The sequence below is a fragment of the Canis lupus genome, chromosome 26 (genome assembly GCF_011100685.1).
Source record: "Canis lupus familiaris isolate Mischka breed German Shepherd chromosome 26, alternate assembly UU_Cfam_GSD_1.0, whole genome shotgun sequence".
Classification (NCBI taxonomy): Eukaryota; Metazoa; Chordata; class Mammalia; order Carnivora; family Canidae; genus Canis; species Canis lupus.
The window spans coordinates 27,807,922-27,824,032 of record NC_049247.1 but is presented as its reverse complement, the minus strand read 5'-3'; the positions used below and the strand labels follow the sequence as shown (position 1 = coordinate 27,824,032).

At 40.4% G+C, this 16,111-nt stretch overlaps 1 protein-coding gene across 1 annotated transcript in view; it reads right to left on the bottom strand.

The window, feature by feature from the left end:
- Nucleotides 1–16,111, bottom strand: part of LOC607647 (sodium/glucose cotransporter 1-like) — a 56,808-nt gene that overhangs the window by 11,140 nt on the left and 29,557 nt on the right. The window contains 3 exon segments of the mRNA XM_038574509.1: nt 7,945–8,083; nt 9,757–9,870; nt 13,105–13,240. Of these exon segments, the coding sequence (XP_038430437.1) occupies nt 7,945–8,083; nt 9,757–9,870; nt 13,105–13,240 (389 nt within the window).

Genomic DNA, 16,111 nt, shown 5'->3' with positions numbered 1-16,111 from the left:
TTGCATCTGTATCTTTGGGGTAAATCCCCAGCAGTGCAATTGCTGCGTCACAGGGAAGATCTATCTTTAACTCTTTGAGGAACCTCCACACAGTTTTCCAGAGTGGCTGCACCAGTTCACATTCCCACCAACAGTGCAAGAGGGTTCCCTTTTCTCCACATCCTCTCCAACATTTGTTGTTTCCTGTCTTGTTAATTTTCACCATTCTCACTGCTGTGAGGTGGTATCTCATTGTGGTTTTGATTTGTAAGGAAAGGTACAGTTGATACAAATGACATGTGATTGGCAATCCAGTGTCATCCTGACCACTTATTATTATTATTTTTTAATTATTTATTTGACAGAGCACACATAATCAGGGGAAGTGGTAGACAGAGTCAGAGAAAGAGGGAGAAGGAGGCTTCCCGTTGAGCAGGGAGCCCAATATGGGGCTTGATCTCAGGACTCCGGGATCATGACCTGAGCTGAAGGCAGATGCTTAACCTACTGAACCACTCAGGTGCCCCCCATTTTTTTCTTATAAAAGCTTTATTGTTTGGGGGACCTGGGTGGCTCAGTAGGTTAAGTGGCTGACTCTTGATTTTGGCTCAGGTTATGATCTCAGGGTCATGGGATTGAGCCCTGCATCTGGCTCCCTGTTTGGCAGGGAGTCTGCCTGAGATTTTTTTTTTTCTCTACCCCTCCTCCACTCACATGTGTTCTCTCTTTCTTAAATAAATAAATAAATAAATACATCTCTTTTTAAAAAAGCTTTATTGTTTTATCTTTCACAATCTGATATACAACAGAAACAGATTTTGTGAGGTAAGAATCAACATTCTTCTTTCCATAAATAGCCAAATCACCCAGGACCATTTATTGAAAACCCTTCTCACTTTTCCTACTGTATTACACTGAAATCTTTGCCATAAATAATGTGACTGTATACCTGTGGGCCTTCTGTATTCTGTATTTTGTTTCATTGATTTGCCTATATTTGTGCCAAAAAACCATGCTGTCTAATTAGTGTCACTTTACAGTAGATATTGGCATCTCTTAACTTAAATTCTCCAGCTTGGCTCATCTTGAAGAATTGCTTTGGCTTTTCTTTTTTGGTGAAGAGCACCAGAAAGAGTAAATATGTGGGAAATATGAATGTAGATTAGCTTTTGAAAACATTAATAAGAAAAAAAACTCTCTGGGATTTATAACATATGGAAGCAAAGCATAGCAACAAGAATAGCAGAGGCTAAATGGAGCTTAAATATTTGCAGGTTCTAGAGTTATCTGGGATATGGTAAAAGATAAAACTTGTACTAGACTATGATATATCAAGGGTGAGAGTAATCTGATCTCTAGACTAAGCAGTAAAAAAATAGCTCAAGAATGTTTAACTGACAACTTGTTTAAAAGAAAATATGGAATAACTCCAGTTTTATTGAGATATAATTGACATATCAGTCTTGATATGAGTCTTAAATTCACTTTTAACTCTTAACAGTTTGTCTATAAAGTATTTTATGATAATTTTATTTCTATCCTCAGGCCATTTGTCTCCTTTTCTTACCTTTTGTGTAGCATAGCACCTCCAGCACAATGCTGAATAAAAGTGGTTATAGTGGACATATGTGTCTAGTTCCTAAACTCAGAGAAAAAGTTTTTCAGATGTAAACATTAGGTATAATATGCGCTATAGGTTTTTCAATATATAAGAGCCAGTGTAGGGCAGCCCTGGTGGCTCCGCGGTTTAGCGTCACCTTCAGGCCAGAGGGGGAGAGGGGGATCCTTCAGGCCACGTTGGGCTCCCTGCATGGACCCTGCTCCTCCCTTTGCTTGTGTCTCTGCCTCTCTTTCTCTGTGTCTCTCATGAATAAATAAATAGAATCTTTTATTTTTATTATTTTTATTATTTTTAAGATTTTATTTATTTATTCATGAGAGACACACACACACGGAGAGAGAGAGAGAGAGAGGCAGAGACACAGGCAGAGGAAGAAGCAGGCTCCATGCAGGGAGCCTGATGTGGGACTCGATCCTGGGTCTCCAGAATCACGCCCTGGCCTGAAGGCGGGCACTAAACCTCTAAGCCACCCAGGGATTCCCCAAAAAATAAAATCTTAAAAAAAAAAAAAAAAGAACCAGTGTAAAGGAATTCTTTTAAATTTTCTAAGAATTTTTTTTAAATAAAAGAGGTATTAAACATTCTAAATTATAAATTCATCTATTGTGATGAGTATATGATTTTCTCATGTTTTCAGTTTGTGGTCAAGTACATTGATTGATTTTTGAATAAAAAAAACCAACTATTGCATTCTTGGAATAAACCACAGATAGTCAAGGTGTATTTTTCTTTTTCTATGTTGCTGGACCTACTAATATTTTGTTAAAAATTTCTGCATCTATGTTTCAATTGCTATGATATGCATTTTACCACATTTTCTTTAAGCTTTCCTCAGTCTTATTTATTATTTATTTATTTATTTATTTATTTATTTATTTATTTAAGATTTTATTTATTTATTCATGAGAGACACGCAGAGAGAGGTGGAGACACAGGCAGAAGGAGAAGCAGGCTCCATGCAGGGATCCTGATGTGGGACTTGATCCCAGAACTCCAGGATCACACCCCGAGCCGAAGGCAGATGCTCAACCACTGAGTCACCCAGGCATCCCCCTCAGTCTTATTTTAAAGATGTTTCTCTTCAATGAAATTTCAGGATATAAAATCAACATACAGTAGCATACAAAATCACTGGTGTTTCTATACCCTAAGAATGAGTTACCTGAAAAAGAAATAAAGGAAATAATCTCAATTACAATAGCATCAAAACCAACAAAATACTCAGGAATAAATTTAAGAAAGGAGGTGAAAGATTTCTACACTGAAAACTGTAAGACATTGATGAGAGAAATTGAAGAAGACACAAATAAACAGAAAGATATTTTGTGTTCATGGACTAGACAAATTAATATTGTTAAAATGTCCATACTACCCAAAGCCATCTATAGATTCAATGCACTCCTTATCAAGATCCCAATAGCAAAAACAAAACAAAACAAAAAAAATCCCAATAGCATTTTTTATAGACATAGAGAAAATAATCCTCAAATTTGTTTGGAATGATAAAAGATCCTGAATAGCCAAAGCAATTCTGAGAAAGAAGAACAAAGCTGGAGGTATCACACTTTTTAAAAAAAAATGTATTTATTTTTTATTGGTGTTCAATTTGCCAACATATAGAATAACACCCAGTGCTCATCCCATCAAGTGCCCCACTCAGTGCCCATCACCCAGTCACCCCCAACCCCTGCCCACCTTCCTTTCTAACACCCCTAGTTCATTTCCCAGAGTTAGGAGTCTCTCATGTTCTGTCTCCCTCTCTGATATTTCCCACTTATTTTTTTCTCCTTTCCCCTTCTATTCCCTTTCACTATTATTTATATTCCCCAAATGAATGAGACCATATGTTTGTCCTTCTCCGATTGACTTATTTCACTCAGCATAATACCTTCCAGTTCCATCCACGTCGAAGCAAATGGTGGTATTTGTCGTTTCTAATGGCTGAGGAATATTCCATTGTATACATAGACCACAGCTTCTTTATCCATTCATCTTTCGATGGACACCAAGGCTCCTTCCACAGTTTGGCTATTGTAGACATTGCTGCTATAAACATCGGGGTGCAGGTGTCCAGGCGTTTCATTGCATCTGTATCTTCGGGTTAAATCCCCAGCAGGGTATCACACTTCTTGATTTCAAACTGTATCGCAAAGCTATAGTAATTAAAACAGTAGGCACTGGCATAAAAGCAAGTGCATAAAATAATAGAACAGAATTGAAAGCCCAGAAATAAACTATGCATATATGATCAACTAATATCAGACAAAGGAGTCAACAATTCTCAATAAAGAAAAGACAATCTCTTCAAAAAACAGTTGTGGGAAAATAGGATATTCACATGCAAAAGAATGAAACTAGACTCCTCTGTTATACCACTCACAAAACTTAAAGACTCAAAATGGGTTAAAGACTTAAAACAAGTCCTGAAACTTTAAAACTCTTAGAATAAAGCATAGGGAATAAGCTCCTTGACATGGGTCTTGGCAATGGTTTTTTGGACATGACTCCAAAATCTCAAGCAACAAAAGCAAAAATAAACAAGAGGGACTATGTCAAGCTAAAAAGCTCTGTGCAACAAAAGAAACAACAAAATGAAAAGGCAACCACAGAATGGGGGAAAATATTTGCAAACCACAAGTCTGATAAGGGGATAATATCCAAAATATATAAGGAATTCATATACAACTTAAAAGCAAAACAAAACAAAATGCCAAATAATCCAATTAAAAACTAGGCAAAAGACCTGAATAGACATTTTTCCAAAGAAGTTACTCAAATGGCCCATAGATATACGAAACAGTGCTCAACGTCACTAATAGTCAGGAAAATGCACATTAAAACCACAGTGGGCTATCATCTGATACTTGTTAAGGATAGCTATTACCAAAAAGCCAAGAGATAACAAATATTAAGTATTATGAGGATGTAGAGGAATGGGATCCCTTGTATACTGTTGGTGGGAATGTAAATTTTTGCAGCCATTATGCAAAAACAGTATGGAAGTTCCTCAAAAAATTAAAAATAGAATTAGCATAATATAGTAATACCACATATGGGTATATACGTAAAGGAAAAAAATTACTGTTAGGAAAGTATATCTGTGCACCCAGGTTCATTGCACCATTACTTACAATAGCCAAGCCATGGAAACAATCTTAAGTGTCCACTGACAGATGTTTGGATAAAGAAGCTGGTACGTATATACAGTGGAATATTATTCATCCCCCAAAAAGAAATAAATTCTACCATTTGTGACAACATACAGGGACCCTGAGGGCATTATGCTAAGTGAAATCAGACAGAGGAAGACAAATACCATATGATTTCACTTACGTGTGGAATCTAAAATCACAAACTCCTAGAAATGGACAGCAGATTGGAGGCTGCCAGAGGTGAAGCATGTATGGAAGAGCTGGACAAAGGAGGTTAAACGATAAAGCTTCCAGTTATAAGGAAAATAACTTCTGAGGATGTCATGTACAGCATGGTGATTATAGTTAACAACACTATTGTATATTTGAAACTTGCTAAGACGTTTAAAAAATTTTCATCACCAGAAAAAAATTTGTAACTATGTGTGGTGATGCATATTAACTAAACGTATTGTGGTGATCACTTCACAATATATGCATATACCAAAGTATTATGTTATACACTTTAAACTTAATCCAGTATATGTCAATTATATCTCAACAGAACTGGAGTTATTCCATATTTCCTTTAAGCAAGTTGTCAGTTAAACATTATTGAACTATTCTTTTACTGCTTAGTCTAGAGATCAGATTGCACTCACCCTTGATATGTCATAGTCTGGTACAAGTTTTATCTTTTACCATATCTCAAATAACTCTAGAACCTGCAAATATTTAAGCTCCATTTAGCCTCTGCTCATTTTCTCTGCTATTCTTGTTGCTATGCTTTGCTTCCATATGTTATAAATCCCAGAGGGTTTTTTTCTTATTAATGTTTTCAACAGCTAATCTACATTTGTATTTCCCCACATATTTACTCTTTCTGGTGCTCCTCATTCTTCTTTGAAGTTCAGTTCTTTTATCTGGGTTATTTTCCTTTAGCTGGAAGAACTTCCTCTGGTGTTTCTTATGCTGAAAATCTAATGTAACAAATTCTCTCAACTTGAGTTTACCTGAAAATATATTACTTCACTTTCATTTTGGAGAATATTTTTGATGAGTATTGGATTCTAGGTTGGCAGGGTTTTCTCCCCCTAGCACTTGAAGATGTCAATCCATTGTCTTCTGGGTTTTACAGTTTCTGTTGGAAATTCTATCAGTTTCTTTGATGCTCTCTTGAGAGTAATGTGATTTATTTTCCTCTGGCTGCTCTACAGATTTTCTCTTTATCTTCAATTTTTATCAGTTTCGCTACAATGTAGTCCAGTAGTTTCCTTTGTATTTATCCTACTTATAATTTGTGGATCTTCTTGAATCTCTGGCCAACTATCCTTCAGTCTTGGAAAATTCTTGGCCATTATCTTTTCAAAATTGCTTCTACCCAAATTGTTCTTCTCTTTCTGTGATTCCAATGACATATATATTATTCTTCTGATTGCACACCACGTATATCTTCTTTTTGTGTGTGTGTTTCAGTTTTGCTATTGTCACTCGATCCAGTGCCAATCCATTAATCATGTCACCTGCTATATCCAATCAGTTGTTAGCCCATCCATTGAGTTATTAATTTCAGATATTTATTTTTCAATTCTAGAAAAGCCTTTTTAACTTACATGAATTCTAATTTTCTGGTGAAATTCTCAAGGTTTTCATCTGTTTTGTACATATTTGTATTTTCTTGTTTATGTTAATCATGGTTATTTTAAAGTCCTAGATAACTAACTTCACCTGTTGGTCTTCTTATATATATTATTAGTATAAACATAGTGGTAAGTGAGGACATTCTTGCCTCTTCCATTCTAGTTCCTTCACTAGGTATAATGTTGTCTTTTAGGGTAAAATAGACATGTTTTATCACATTGAAATTTACCAAATGCTTTCATCATTTAGAGAACAGATACACATATTTTTACTCTTCTGATCTATTAATATGGGGCATTATAATTCTAGATTTCCTAATATTGAACCATCTTGTATTTCTGGAAAAAAGTCCCAGTTGGTAATGAGATATCATTCTTTTAACATTCTTCTAATATATTGTTGGATCTGTGTCTAATATTTTATTTACAATTTTTGCATTGGTATTTAAAAGTAAGATTAGTCTTTAGTTCTAAATTTTTTATGCTATATTTATTAGGTTTGGGTACATAAATTTCTTGAGTTCCATAAAATGAATTTAAGCCTTCCTTTTTTTCTATGTCATAACAATTTAAATAAAACTAGTATCTATTGCTTATAATTTCTCAGAAAACTGGTTTTATTTTTATTTTATTTTTTTATTTTTATTTTATTTTTTAAAACTGGTTTTAAACTATGGAATGCAGGACGCCTGGGTGGCTTGGCGGCTGAACATCTGCTTTCACTCAGGGCATAGTCCTGGGGTCCTGGGATTAAGTCTTACATCGGGCTCCCTGCATGGAGCCTGCTTCTCCCTCTGCCTGTGTCTCTGCCTCTCTCTCTGTGTCTCTCATGAATAAATAAATAAAATCCTAAAAAAAAAAACTATGGAATGCTAATCACATTTAAAAGAAAAATCAAGTGCAGGGGCTAAAGATAAAATAAATGAACAACATGCAACCTGATGTGAGATAAAAGAAATATGTTAGACATAATGTAGGTGAAGTTAAACATGTGTGGTTTGTGGGCAGCCAATGTAAAATCCCATGGAATAAAGATGAGAACCATGTTTTATACCTATGCATTCCCTACCCTGTGCTTATCATGGTGCCATGTGGTATCATGGTTAACAGCATGGCCCTGACATGAACACATTCTTTTACTTATATTATGTGATCTCAGGTGGATTTCCTTTTCTGAGCCACTTCCCCCACATTGGTACAAATGAGAAAAAGAACAGTAAAACTTACCTTTACAGTTGTCACGAGGACTAAATGAGACAATGAAATAATTATGTAAATTTCCATGCAAGGACTATTTTGGGGGATACATTAAACTATGCTAGATTTTTTTTAAGTCATTGTGATTATAACTTTTTTTTTTCCCAAATGAAAACATGTTTCTTTGTGGTTATAAAAACAATACATCTTCATCACAAAACTGCAGCAAAAAGGTACAACTATACTGTATTTAAACAAGATAATTCTATATACAGTATGATAACCTAAATGTTTCATATAATCACTTCTGGTGGGCATTGTTTTCTTTGACAGCAGTAACTAGAATGGTTAGAAGAGTCTTTCACCTTCCTGTTACCATGAGATCCTTTCAGTGGCCATAGGCCGAATCTGGTTATAGATGTCCATTGTGAACAGGGCACTGGCACAGTTGAAAATAGAAGTCAGGGAGGACATGAGAGAGGCCCATAGTGCGGACAGCATCAAGCCTCGTATGCCTGGAAGAGAAGGGATATTTCCAGGACTGCCAGCTCTCTGGCCATGCCAGGAGATGCCTTAGGCCTCCCAAGGCACTTTTCTGCATACCACATTTTCTCCTACAAAACATTCAAATTTTATTTGGAGTGGCATTCTAAGATAGGTTAAAGCATTACATTTGTCTTCCTTTGTGATGAGACTTACTAGTTTCTTCCTGTATCTTTATGTCATAGGAGAGCTAACATCTTTTTTTTCTTAATATTTTATTTATTTATTCATGAGAGACACAGACAGAGGCAGAGACAAAGGCAGAGGGAGAAGCAGGCTCCATGCAGGGAGCCCGACGTAGGACCTGATCCTGGGACTCCAGGATCACGCTCTGGGCCAAAGGCAGGCACCAAACCGCTGAGCCACCCAGGCACCCCAGAGAGCTAACATCTCTTGAGTTAATTTGTACCAGTCTATTTCCTTGGGCATCGTTAGCCTATAGGATCCTCCTACAGCCCTGTGAGATGGACACCACTGCTGTCCCACTTGTACAGATAAGAAGTCAGAAGCTCAGAGAAGGTTTGGAATGGAGGCGAGGGATGTGATTCCTTGTGCCTCAGTGTCCTCGTCTGTCAAGTGGGCATAAAAGTACCTACCACACAGGACTGTTATTAAGTTAAATTAAGCAGATGGGTTAACATAATGCCTAACAGAGAGCAAGCACTCCTGAAGTGTGAACTATAAACATAACAGTCTAGTATTTTCACCTGAAAGACTGCCTTACTGCAGGGACTTTGTTCCACAGAGACATTTCTATGTATTGATGGGAGAGCCTGAAGGTAACCGGAGCCTGAGCTGGAGGCCCACCTCAGCAAGACTCCTACTGTATTCAGTACACTAGTTGGCCAGGCAAAGGCTAGTATCCTTGCATCTACTTCCCTTCAGGTGCCCTGCAGCCTACCCTCATTTGAAGCCCTGGGTGCTCTAGGTCAGACTCAGCTGCAGAACCTGGACAACTTCCTTCCTGAACTGTGGGAATGGTCAGGATTTCCCTTGGTCAGATTCCATCGCTCTTGGATTTTATGGAATTGTCTCAACTTTGATCTCCAAAGCTCCCATTGATCTTGAGCTAATATAGTACCATTAAAAAATGGTACTATTTTTTTGGCCCTTTTTCAGGGATTTGGGGAAATGGCTGAGGCGAAAGCCATCTCCCTCTTGGTGAACTGCCCACCTCCCTGGCCCTGCACTGGACATGAGCTCTTTGAGAGCAGGACTGGGTTTTGCTCATTTCCGCACTCTCATGGCTTAGGGCGATGCTGGCATAGAGTGGAGCCCTCCTGTGGAATGAATGAGCAAAGGCACCAGCTAAGCCATGGAAGCGAACAATGCAAATCATGGGCACAGGCTGTGCCTCTGAGAGGGTGTGTACTTTGTATAACTGTGTGAGAAATGAAGAGGAGAAATGAAATGAAGAGTGTGTGAGAAATGAAGAGAGAGGAGGCCTGGCTCCTTCCCTCGGGGCAAGCAAGGCTCCCTCTATCTCACTAATATACCCCCCACTTCACTGCCAACATTTCTACTCAGAAAGATGGGCTGCCTGGTAGATAAGCCACCTTATCTTTGCTACTAACCATCCACTTAAAGACTGAAGGCACAGCCTCCAATGGGGTCACAGATCGTGGGGTTTCTATGGCAGGTTTACCTCTTACTTCTGGGCAGCAGCTCTACATCAGCACTGGGTGGGCGATGGAGCTGCAGCCAGTTCTGATGCCACAATAGTTCTTACATATTGAAGGTACAACACATGCCACTTTATCTGTAAGAGAGATAACAGTCACACCAATGTGTCCGCCTCAGAGTTCTAAAATCTGAGTTGAGGGAAAGGGGAGCAAATTAGGTAACACTGTGTGGATGTCAGATTCTTGATCTACTGGTGACTGTTCTAATTCATGATCCTACACACTCCTCAGGAGCTTGGGGCTGGGAATTAGGCACCTAGGAGACAGATGAATCAGTGTTTCTACCATTTACTGCTTGACCTCCAAGCACATCAGTGTGACCTAGACAAGCCTTCCAGGGACCGCCACTAGGTGTCAGGAAAGCAGACAGATTATTCATCCCCACATACTAATGTATGAGCAGCTCATAACCTTACTTGCTTTAGCCCTCATGGGGGTGTTATTTCAGAGCATTTGGGAAGAAATTCTGGACAAAGGGATGTAAAGGGAATGAATGTGATATGTCCTTCAGTAGCTACCATCTGAGAAAAAAAAACCAAAACAACAAATCAACTTAGATGACAAAGAAGCAGGATATTGCCCCAGTTTATCGGCAAAGCAAGCTATTTGATTGGGGACAGCTCTCTAGCTTAAGCACTGGTTACCAAACATCTTGAGACTAAAAACTTGGGGGGCAGATGCATCCATTTATATCTTCCCACTCTCCTTGCCTCCTGCTTTGGGTAACAGAACCTCCATGACACTCAGGGTAGTATAGGAAGGACCCAGGAGCCAGGCCTGGCTGTTCTGGAAATTCCTTCTCCTTGGCCACAATGACTGGTCCCTATCACTCAACTGAGTTCACTAAGACACATCTGGGATTTTTACTGGAACTATTGGGGAAGGAAACATTTTGTGGGAGTTGCTGAGCTGGTGGGCTAGAGGCCTGGTGCTGCTGGCAACCACTTTGCTACCAGATGGCTTGAGGGTAACACTAACTCCAAAGGAAGAGGAGCTAAAAAGGTTCATGTTCTTCATGTTCCATCAAGAACCCCAAATAATACAGTGGTATACATGGAAAACCAGATTTTGAGAATCACACCTTAGTAGTTGGCAGTGTCTGGCCCCTAGCTCTGGCCAGAGGAGAGACCCAGAATCCAGGGCCAAGAGCATTTGGGTTACTGGAAAGGCATACTCTTCCAGGAACACGGAGAGGTGCCAAGTTTCTATGATAAATGGCTTCCTGGCTTTATGCACCTGGCATGTGCAAATGGATATGTGAGTCTGGCCACTTCTGAGAGCTAGAGACAAGTGGTTCCAGGTTCTTCTCACCCCAAGAGCTCTTTACTAGTATGCTCCATCAAATCTATTTACCCCTTGGTCAGAAGGCTGGAGAAAGTCTGGGTTCTTGAAGCTGCTCTAGCTGGAGGGAGAGGCCATTCTGTACTCTTTCTTCCTCTCCCTTAGCTGCTTCCTCTCTAGAGTCCAAGATATATGTGATTCTGCTGCGTCTTCTTCCTCAGTGAGCAAGGTGATCATGCTGTGGAGTGGGATGGGGCGGAGAGGCAAGTCTGCAAAGCCCAGGGCACTCTGGGGTCCTAGAGAGCACAGTGACATATTTCCTAACCTATGAGGAGGCATCGCCTATGAGAACCCCAAACGCCACCTGCAGCCAAAGACCAAATCTGGGAACGCTGAAGCAAAGCCTTTCTCTCTGTTAAAGCTGGAGGGGAATTAGGATTAAAAAAAGAGGCATGTTGGGGCCGCCTGGGTGGCTCAGCGGTTTGGTGTCACCTTCAGCCCAGGGCGTGATCCTGGAGTCCCAGGATCAAGTCCCACGTCAGGCTCCCTGCATGGAGCCTGCTTCTCCCTCTACCTGTGTCTCTGCCTCTCTCTCTCTCTCTCTCTCTCTCTCTCTCTCTCTCTCTCTCTGTGTGTGTGTTTCTTATGAATGAATAAATAAATAAAATCTGTTTTTTTAAAGAGGCACGTCTTGGGGCAGACCGAAAGGTGAATAAGGCTTAGAGATATCTCCTACACTTGTTACTTAGCAATAAAAAGTGTTTTAGGTTCTGCTTGGCCTTGTCAAAGTTCAGCAGCAGAAGACTCCCGTGGAAGCCACCTGCTTTGTTCCAGTGGCTGCACCTAGGAGAAAAAGTGCTCCATGTAGGTTCTTTTTTTTTTTTTTTCCATGTAGGTTCTATGAATAAACAAACCTGGTACCCTGAGAGACAGCACAGCTAGTAAAACTAGGTTGAAATAGGAATGAGATATATCCACAGAGCTATCTATGATAGCTCATTAAGGGAAACAGAGATTTCTTTTTTTTTAAATAATAAATTTATTTTTTATTGGTGTTCAATTTGCCAACATACAGAATAACACCCAGTGCTCATCCTGTCAAGTGCCCCCCTCAGTGCCTGTCACCCATTCACCCCCAACCCTGCCCTCCTCCCCTTCCACCACCCCTAGTTCGTTTCCCAGAGTTAGGAGTCTTCATGTTCTGTCTCCCTTTCTGATATTTCCTACCCATTTCTTCTCCCTTCCCTTCTATTCCCTTTCACTATTATTTATATTCCCCAAATAAATGAGACCATATAATGTTTGTCCTTCTCCTATTGACTTATTTCACTCACATAATACCCTCCAGGTCCATCCACGTTGAAGCAAATAGTGGGTATTTGTCATTTCTAATGGCTGAGTAATATTCCATTGTATACATAAACCACATCTTCTTTATCCATTCATCTTTCGATGGACACCGAGACTCCTTCCACAGTTTGGCTACTGTGGACATTGCTGCTAGAAACATCGGGGTGCAGGTGTCCTGGCGGAAACAGAGATTTCTAATAGCATTTAATGGAAAGAGCATGGGCCTGAGTCAGACCCACTTTGGGGGTTTACATCAAGCTCCCCCTCTGACAATCCTCTTCTGTTCACGAGGGCTACAGGTCTGAGTGAGCAGGGACAGCAGCTGTCAGGTCTCCAGCACAGCACCTGGCACACAGGCATGTGTGCCATGATTATGTCCACAACTCAAGGGGAGCAAATAAGCCTTCCCATGGATCATGTGTCCAAGCCCTGGTGGAGGCTGGGCTCTGGGTGTATAGAACTCTGGTTGGCTCTTCCCTAGCTGAGCTTTTCTCATGGGATTTCTCTCTTGCCACCAACGTCCATGGTCCCTGCCAGACTTTTGTTTGGCTGTACCCTTAATCTGAACCCCTTAGCTCCCTAGAAAGCAATCTGGGGCATCTCAACACCCCCCAGTACTCTCCAGGTCTCTAAGAAAAGAGAAGGCGATCCGTGTGAACACATCAGCATTAAGGGTTTACCGGGGAACAAGACTTGGCTGATCATTCCCGGCATCACTATGCTGAACATGGGCAGCAGCTTCAGGTACCCGCAGAGGACACAGCCACCTTTCACGTGAGACATGTTCTTCCCCGCCAGGCATCGCTGGACAAAAATCTGCCGAGGAAACACAGATGGGTGAGGTGGGGGTGATGGCTCTATTGGAGTCTATCCAGCCTGGGTCATCTCAGCACAGCAGACAGGACAATTGTGACCCTGTTGTGGCAGCAGGATGTGCCCTCTGGTGGGTTTTCTGCTGAGCTGCTCGCCCCAATCATCCAGGCATCTCCAGGGCATCCAGGGCCAGAGGAAGTGCATGTGACCAATGAGCATGTTTTGCTCGGCGCACAGTTGCCTGAGGGGACAGGAATGGTGTGTGTGACCTTGGCCTCATTGTTAGCACTGCACGCCAATTATGGAGGCACAGTGCTTACAAGCTGTCCCCTGGCAAGGACAAGCCTCCCGCCTGGAGGCCACAGACTGCCCCTGCCAGGCAGAAAGAAGAGGGCCCTTGTGACATCAATTAAAGCAAAGGTGGGTTCCTGGCACCAAAAGAGTTTTCAGAACAGGGGCCAATTTCATTCATCTAAATTGAAATGAAATAGTAGAGAACTTTCAAATGCAAAATCTCCTAGGAGATGTTTCACAACCCGTTTCATGGTGCTCCTGCCATAAGAAGCGGTGTGCACTCAGGCCGAACAGAGCAGTACAGCTGGCAGGTGGAGAAGCATTTAAGAAAGCAAACAAAGATATGGTCTAGTGCATCACAACAATGCAGTTTTATGTATGTACTAAAAGTATGTTTCTGAAGAACATTTAGATAATGGGGAAAATGCTCACAGTGTGATGGTAACTAAGAGGCATACAGGATACGATAGCAGCATATATACTGTGAGTCTACACCAAGAAAAAAGTGCACAGGAATAAACCAACATGGTAATAGTGATTCATGCTGGCATGGTAAAATTAACAGGCAGGACGATCATTTTCCTCTTTAGGTTTTCTTTCTTTTCCAAATGCATCATTTTAATAATAAGAGGAGGAATTCCAAAGCTGTCCTCCTCAAGCAACAGGTCCTGCTTCTCGAGAGATTAGCAACTGTCACCCAGTTGCTAACCTCTCAGTGTACATGGGCTCCTGCAGAGCAGGTGGGGGTGGGCAGCCACGCTGCATTTCCTGGCCTTTGGTTAGCCCTATGCACAGAAGAGACAGTCTCTCAAGGGAGGGGATGAACGATGATGGCAAGGGCAGAAATTGGACTCTCATTCTGAGGGAAGGGTGATCATAAAAGCCACGTAGAAATCCCATGTAGAAAGCCCTAAGCATTTTTGTATGTTGTCATATATTACAAAGTGGGGCAAGGAGAGGATTATTGTTTCAAAATGGCAGGGGGCCAAAGTCAACAATTTTCCATCAGTTTGTTTGCCTCTTTTAATTAACAATTTTTCTTTAGTCATTTTCTTTACCAGTTAGTAGTTTTATATTCTACTTCTGTGGGTTTATTTTAAAGATTTATTTATTTATTTATGTGAGAGAGGGGAAGGGGAGGGGCAGAGAGAGAGGGAGAGGGAGAAAATCTCAAGCAGATTCCACACCGAGCATGGAGCCTGACATGAGGCTCCATCTCACCACCCTGAGATTGTGACCTGAGCTGAAATCAAGAGTCAGATGATTAACCAACTGAGCCACCCAGGAGCCCCACTACTTCTATGCTTTTAATCATGGCCCTTCAATTTTTTTTAAAGATTTATTTATTTATTCATAACAGACACCGAGAGAGGTAGATACACAGGCAGAGGGAGTAGCAGACTCCTTGCAGGGTGCCTGATGTGGAATTCGATCCCGGATCCTGAGATCATGCTCTGACCCAAAGGCAGAAGCCCAACTGCTGAGCCACCCAGGTGTCCCTCTAATATGTTCTATAGAACAAGTAAAATAGATTTCAGCTTCCTTCTTACACAGAAGAGAGAAATTGGTTCTTTCTTAGCCATAGTTTAGAAAGGGATGTGTCATGTGTCATCAATGGTGACACTATCTAAATTTTTGAGATTGTTGTCATATGTGGGACAGACTCTTTACTGAGCTTCTGTCAGCATGTGATAATATCCATAATCTGGGCATTTTGGGTTTTCTTTGTGAACTGATTAAATTTTAGTACTCTGAAGTGAGGTCAGTCATTAACTAGTTTTTCAATATAAAGAGTTTTGTAAAGAGTTTTCCATTGTCTTGATTTCATGAGAAACCAGTGAGAAACTCTTTGTATTCTTCAAGATGTTTAAGATTTGCTTCTCTTTCTTCTTTTTTTGGCCCTTCAAATTTTGACAAAGATACAACTTCAAGGCTAAAGTAAATCAGCATCCCCACCCTTCTGAATAATTTTGAGTCCATGGACAGATTTAACTCCAAACAGAGGTCCAATATTTTAGTTTTGTCCTGTTTTTCACTTCTTGTATTTGTAATTGTTATTCTTCAACCAATTTGCTCATGTATCTGTTAATATCTTTGCTAACTATTCCTTCTTGCTCATGAGTATTTCCTTTTTCTTTATGTACCTCTTTCAGTCCTTCTTTAGGGAAGGTTATGTCTTGATTTTGCCCTTGGTCATGAATAATACCTTAGCTGGGCATGTACTTTATTTTTTCATTTATTATGTTTTTTTCAAATTTAGTTTTCCAACAAATAGTGTAACAATCGGTGCTCATCTCCTCACATGCTCTCCTTAATAGGCATGTACTTTAGAGGTGACATTTTCCTCAATGACTCAAAATTTTACTCCTCTATTTTTGGATTACATTGTTGGAACTGAGAAGTCTGTTGTTGGTATAACTGTCTTCTTTTAGCAGGAAACAACAAATGTTGGACAGGAAGTGGAGAAAGGGGAACCCTCTTGCACTGTTGGTGGGAATGGGAACTGGTGCAGCCACTCTGGAAAACTGTGTGGAGGTTCCTCAAAGAGTTAAAAATAGATCTGCCCTATGACCCAGCAAT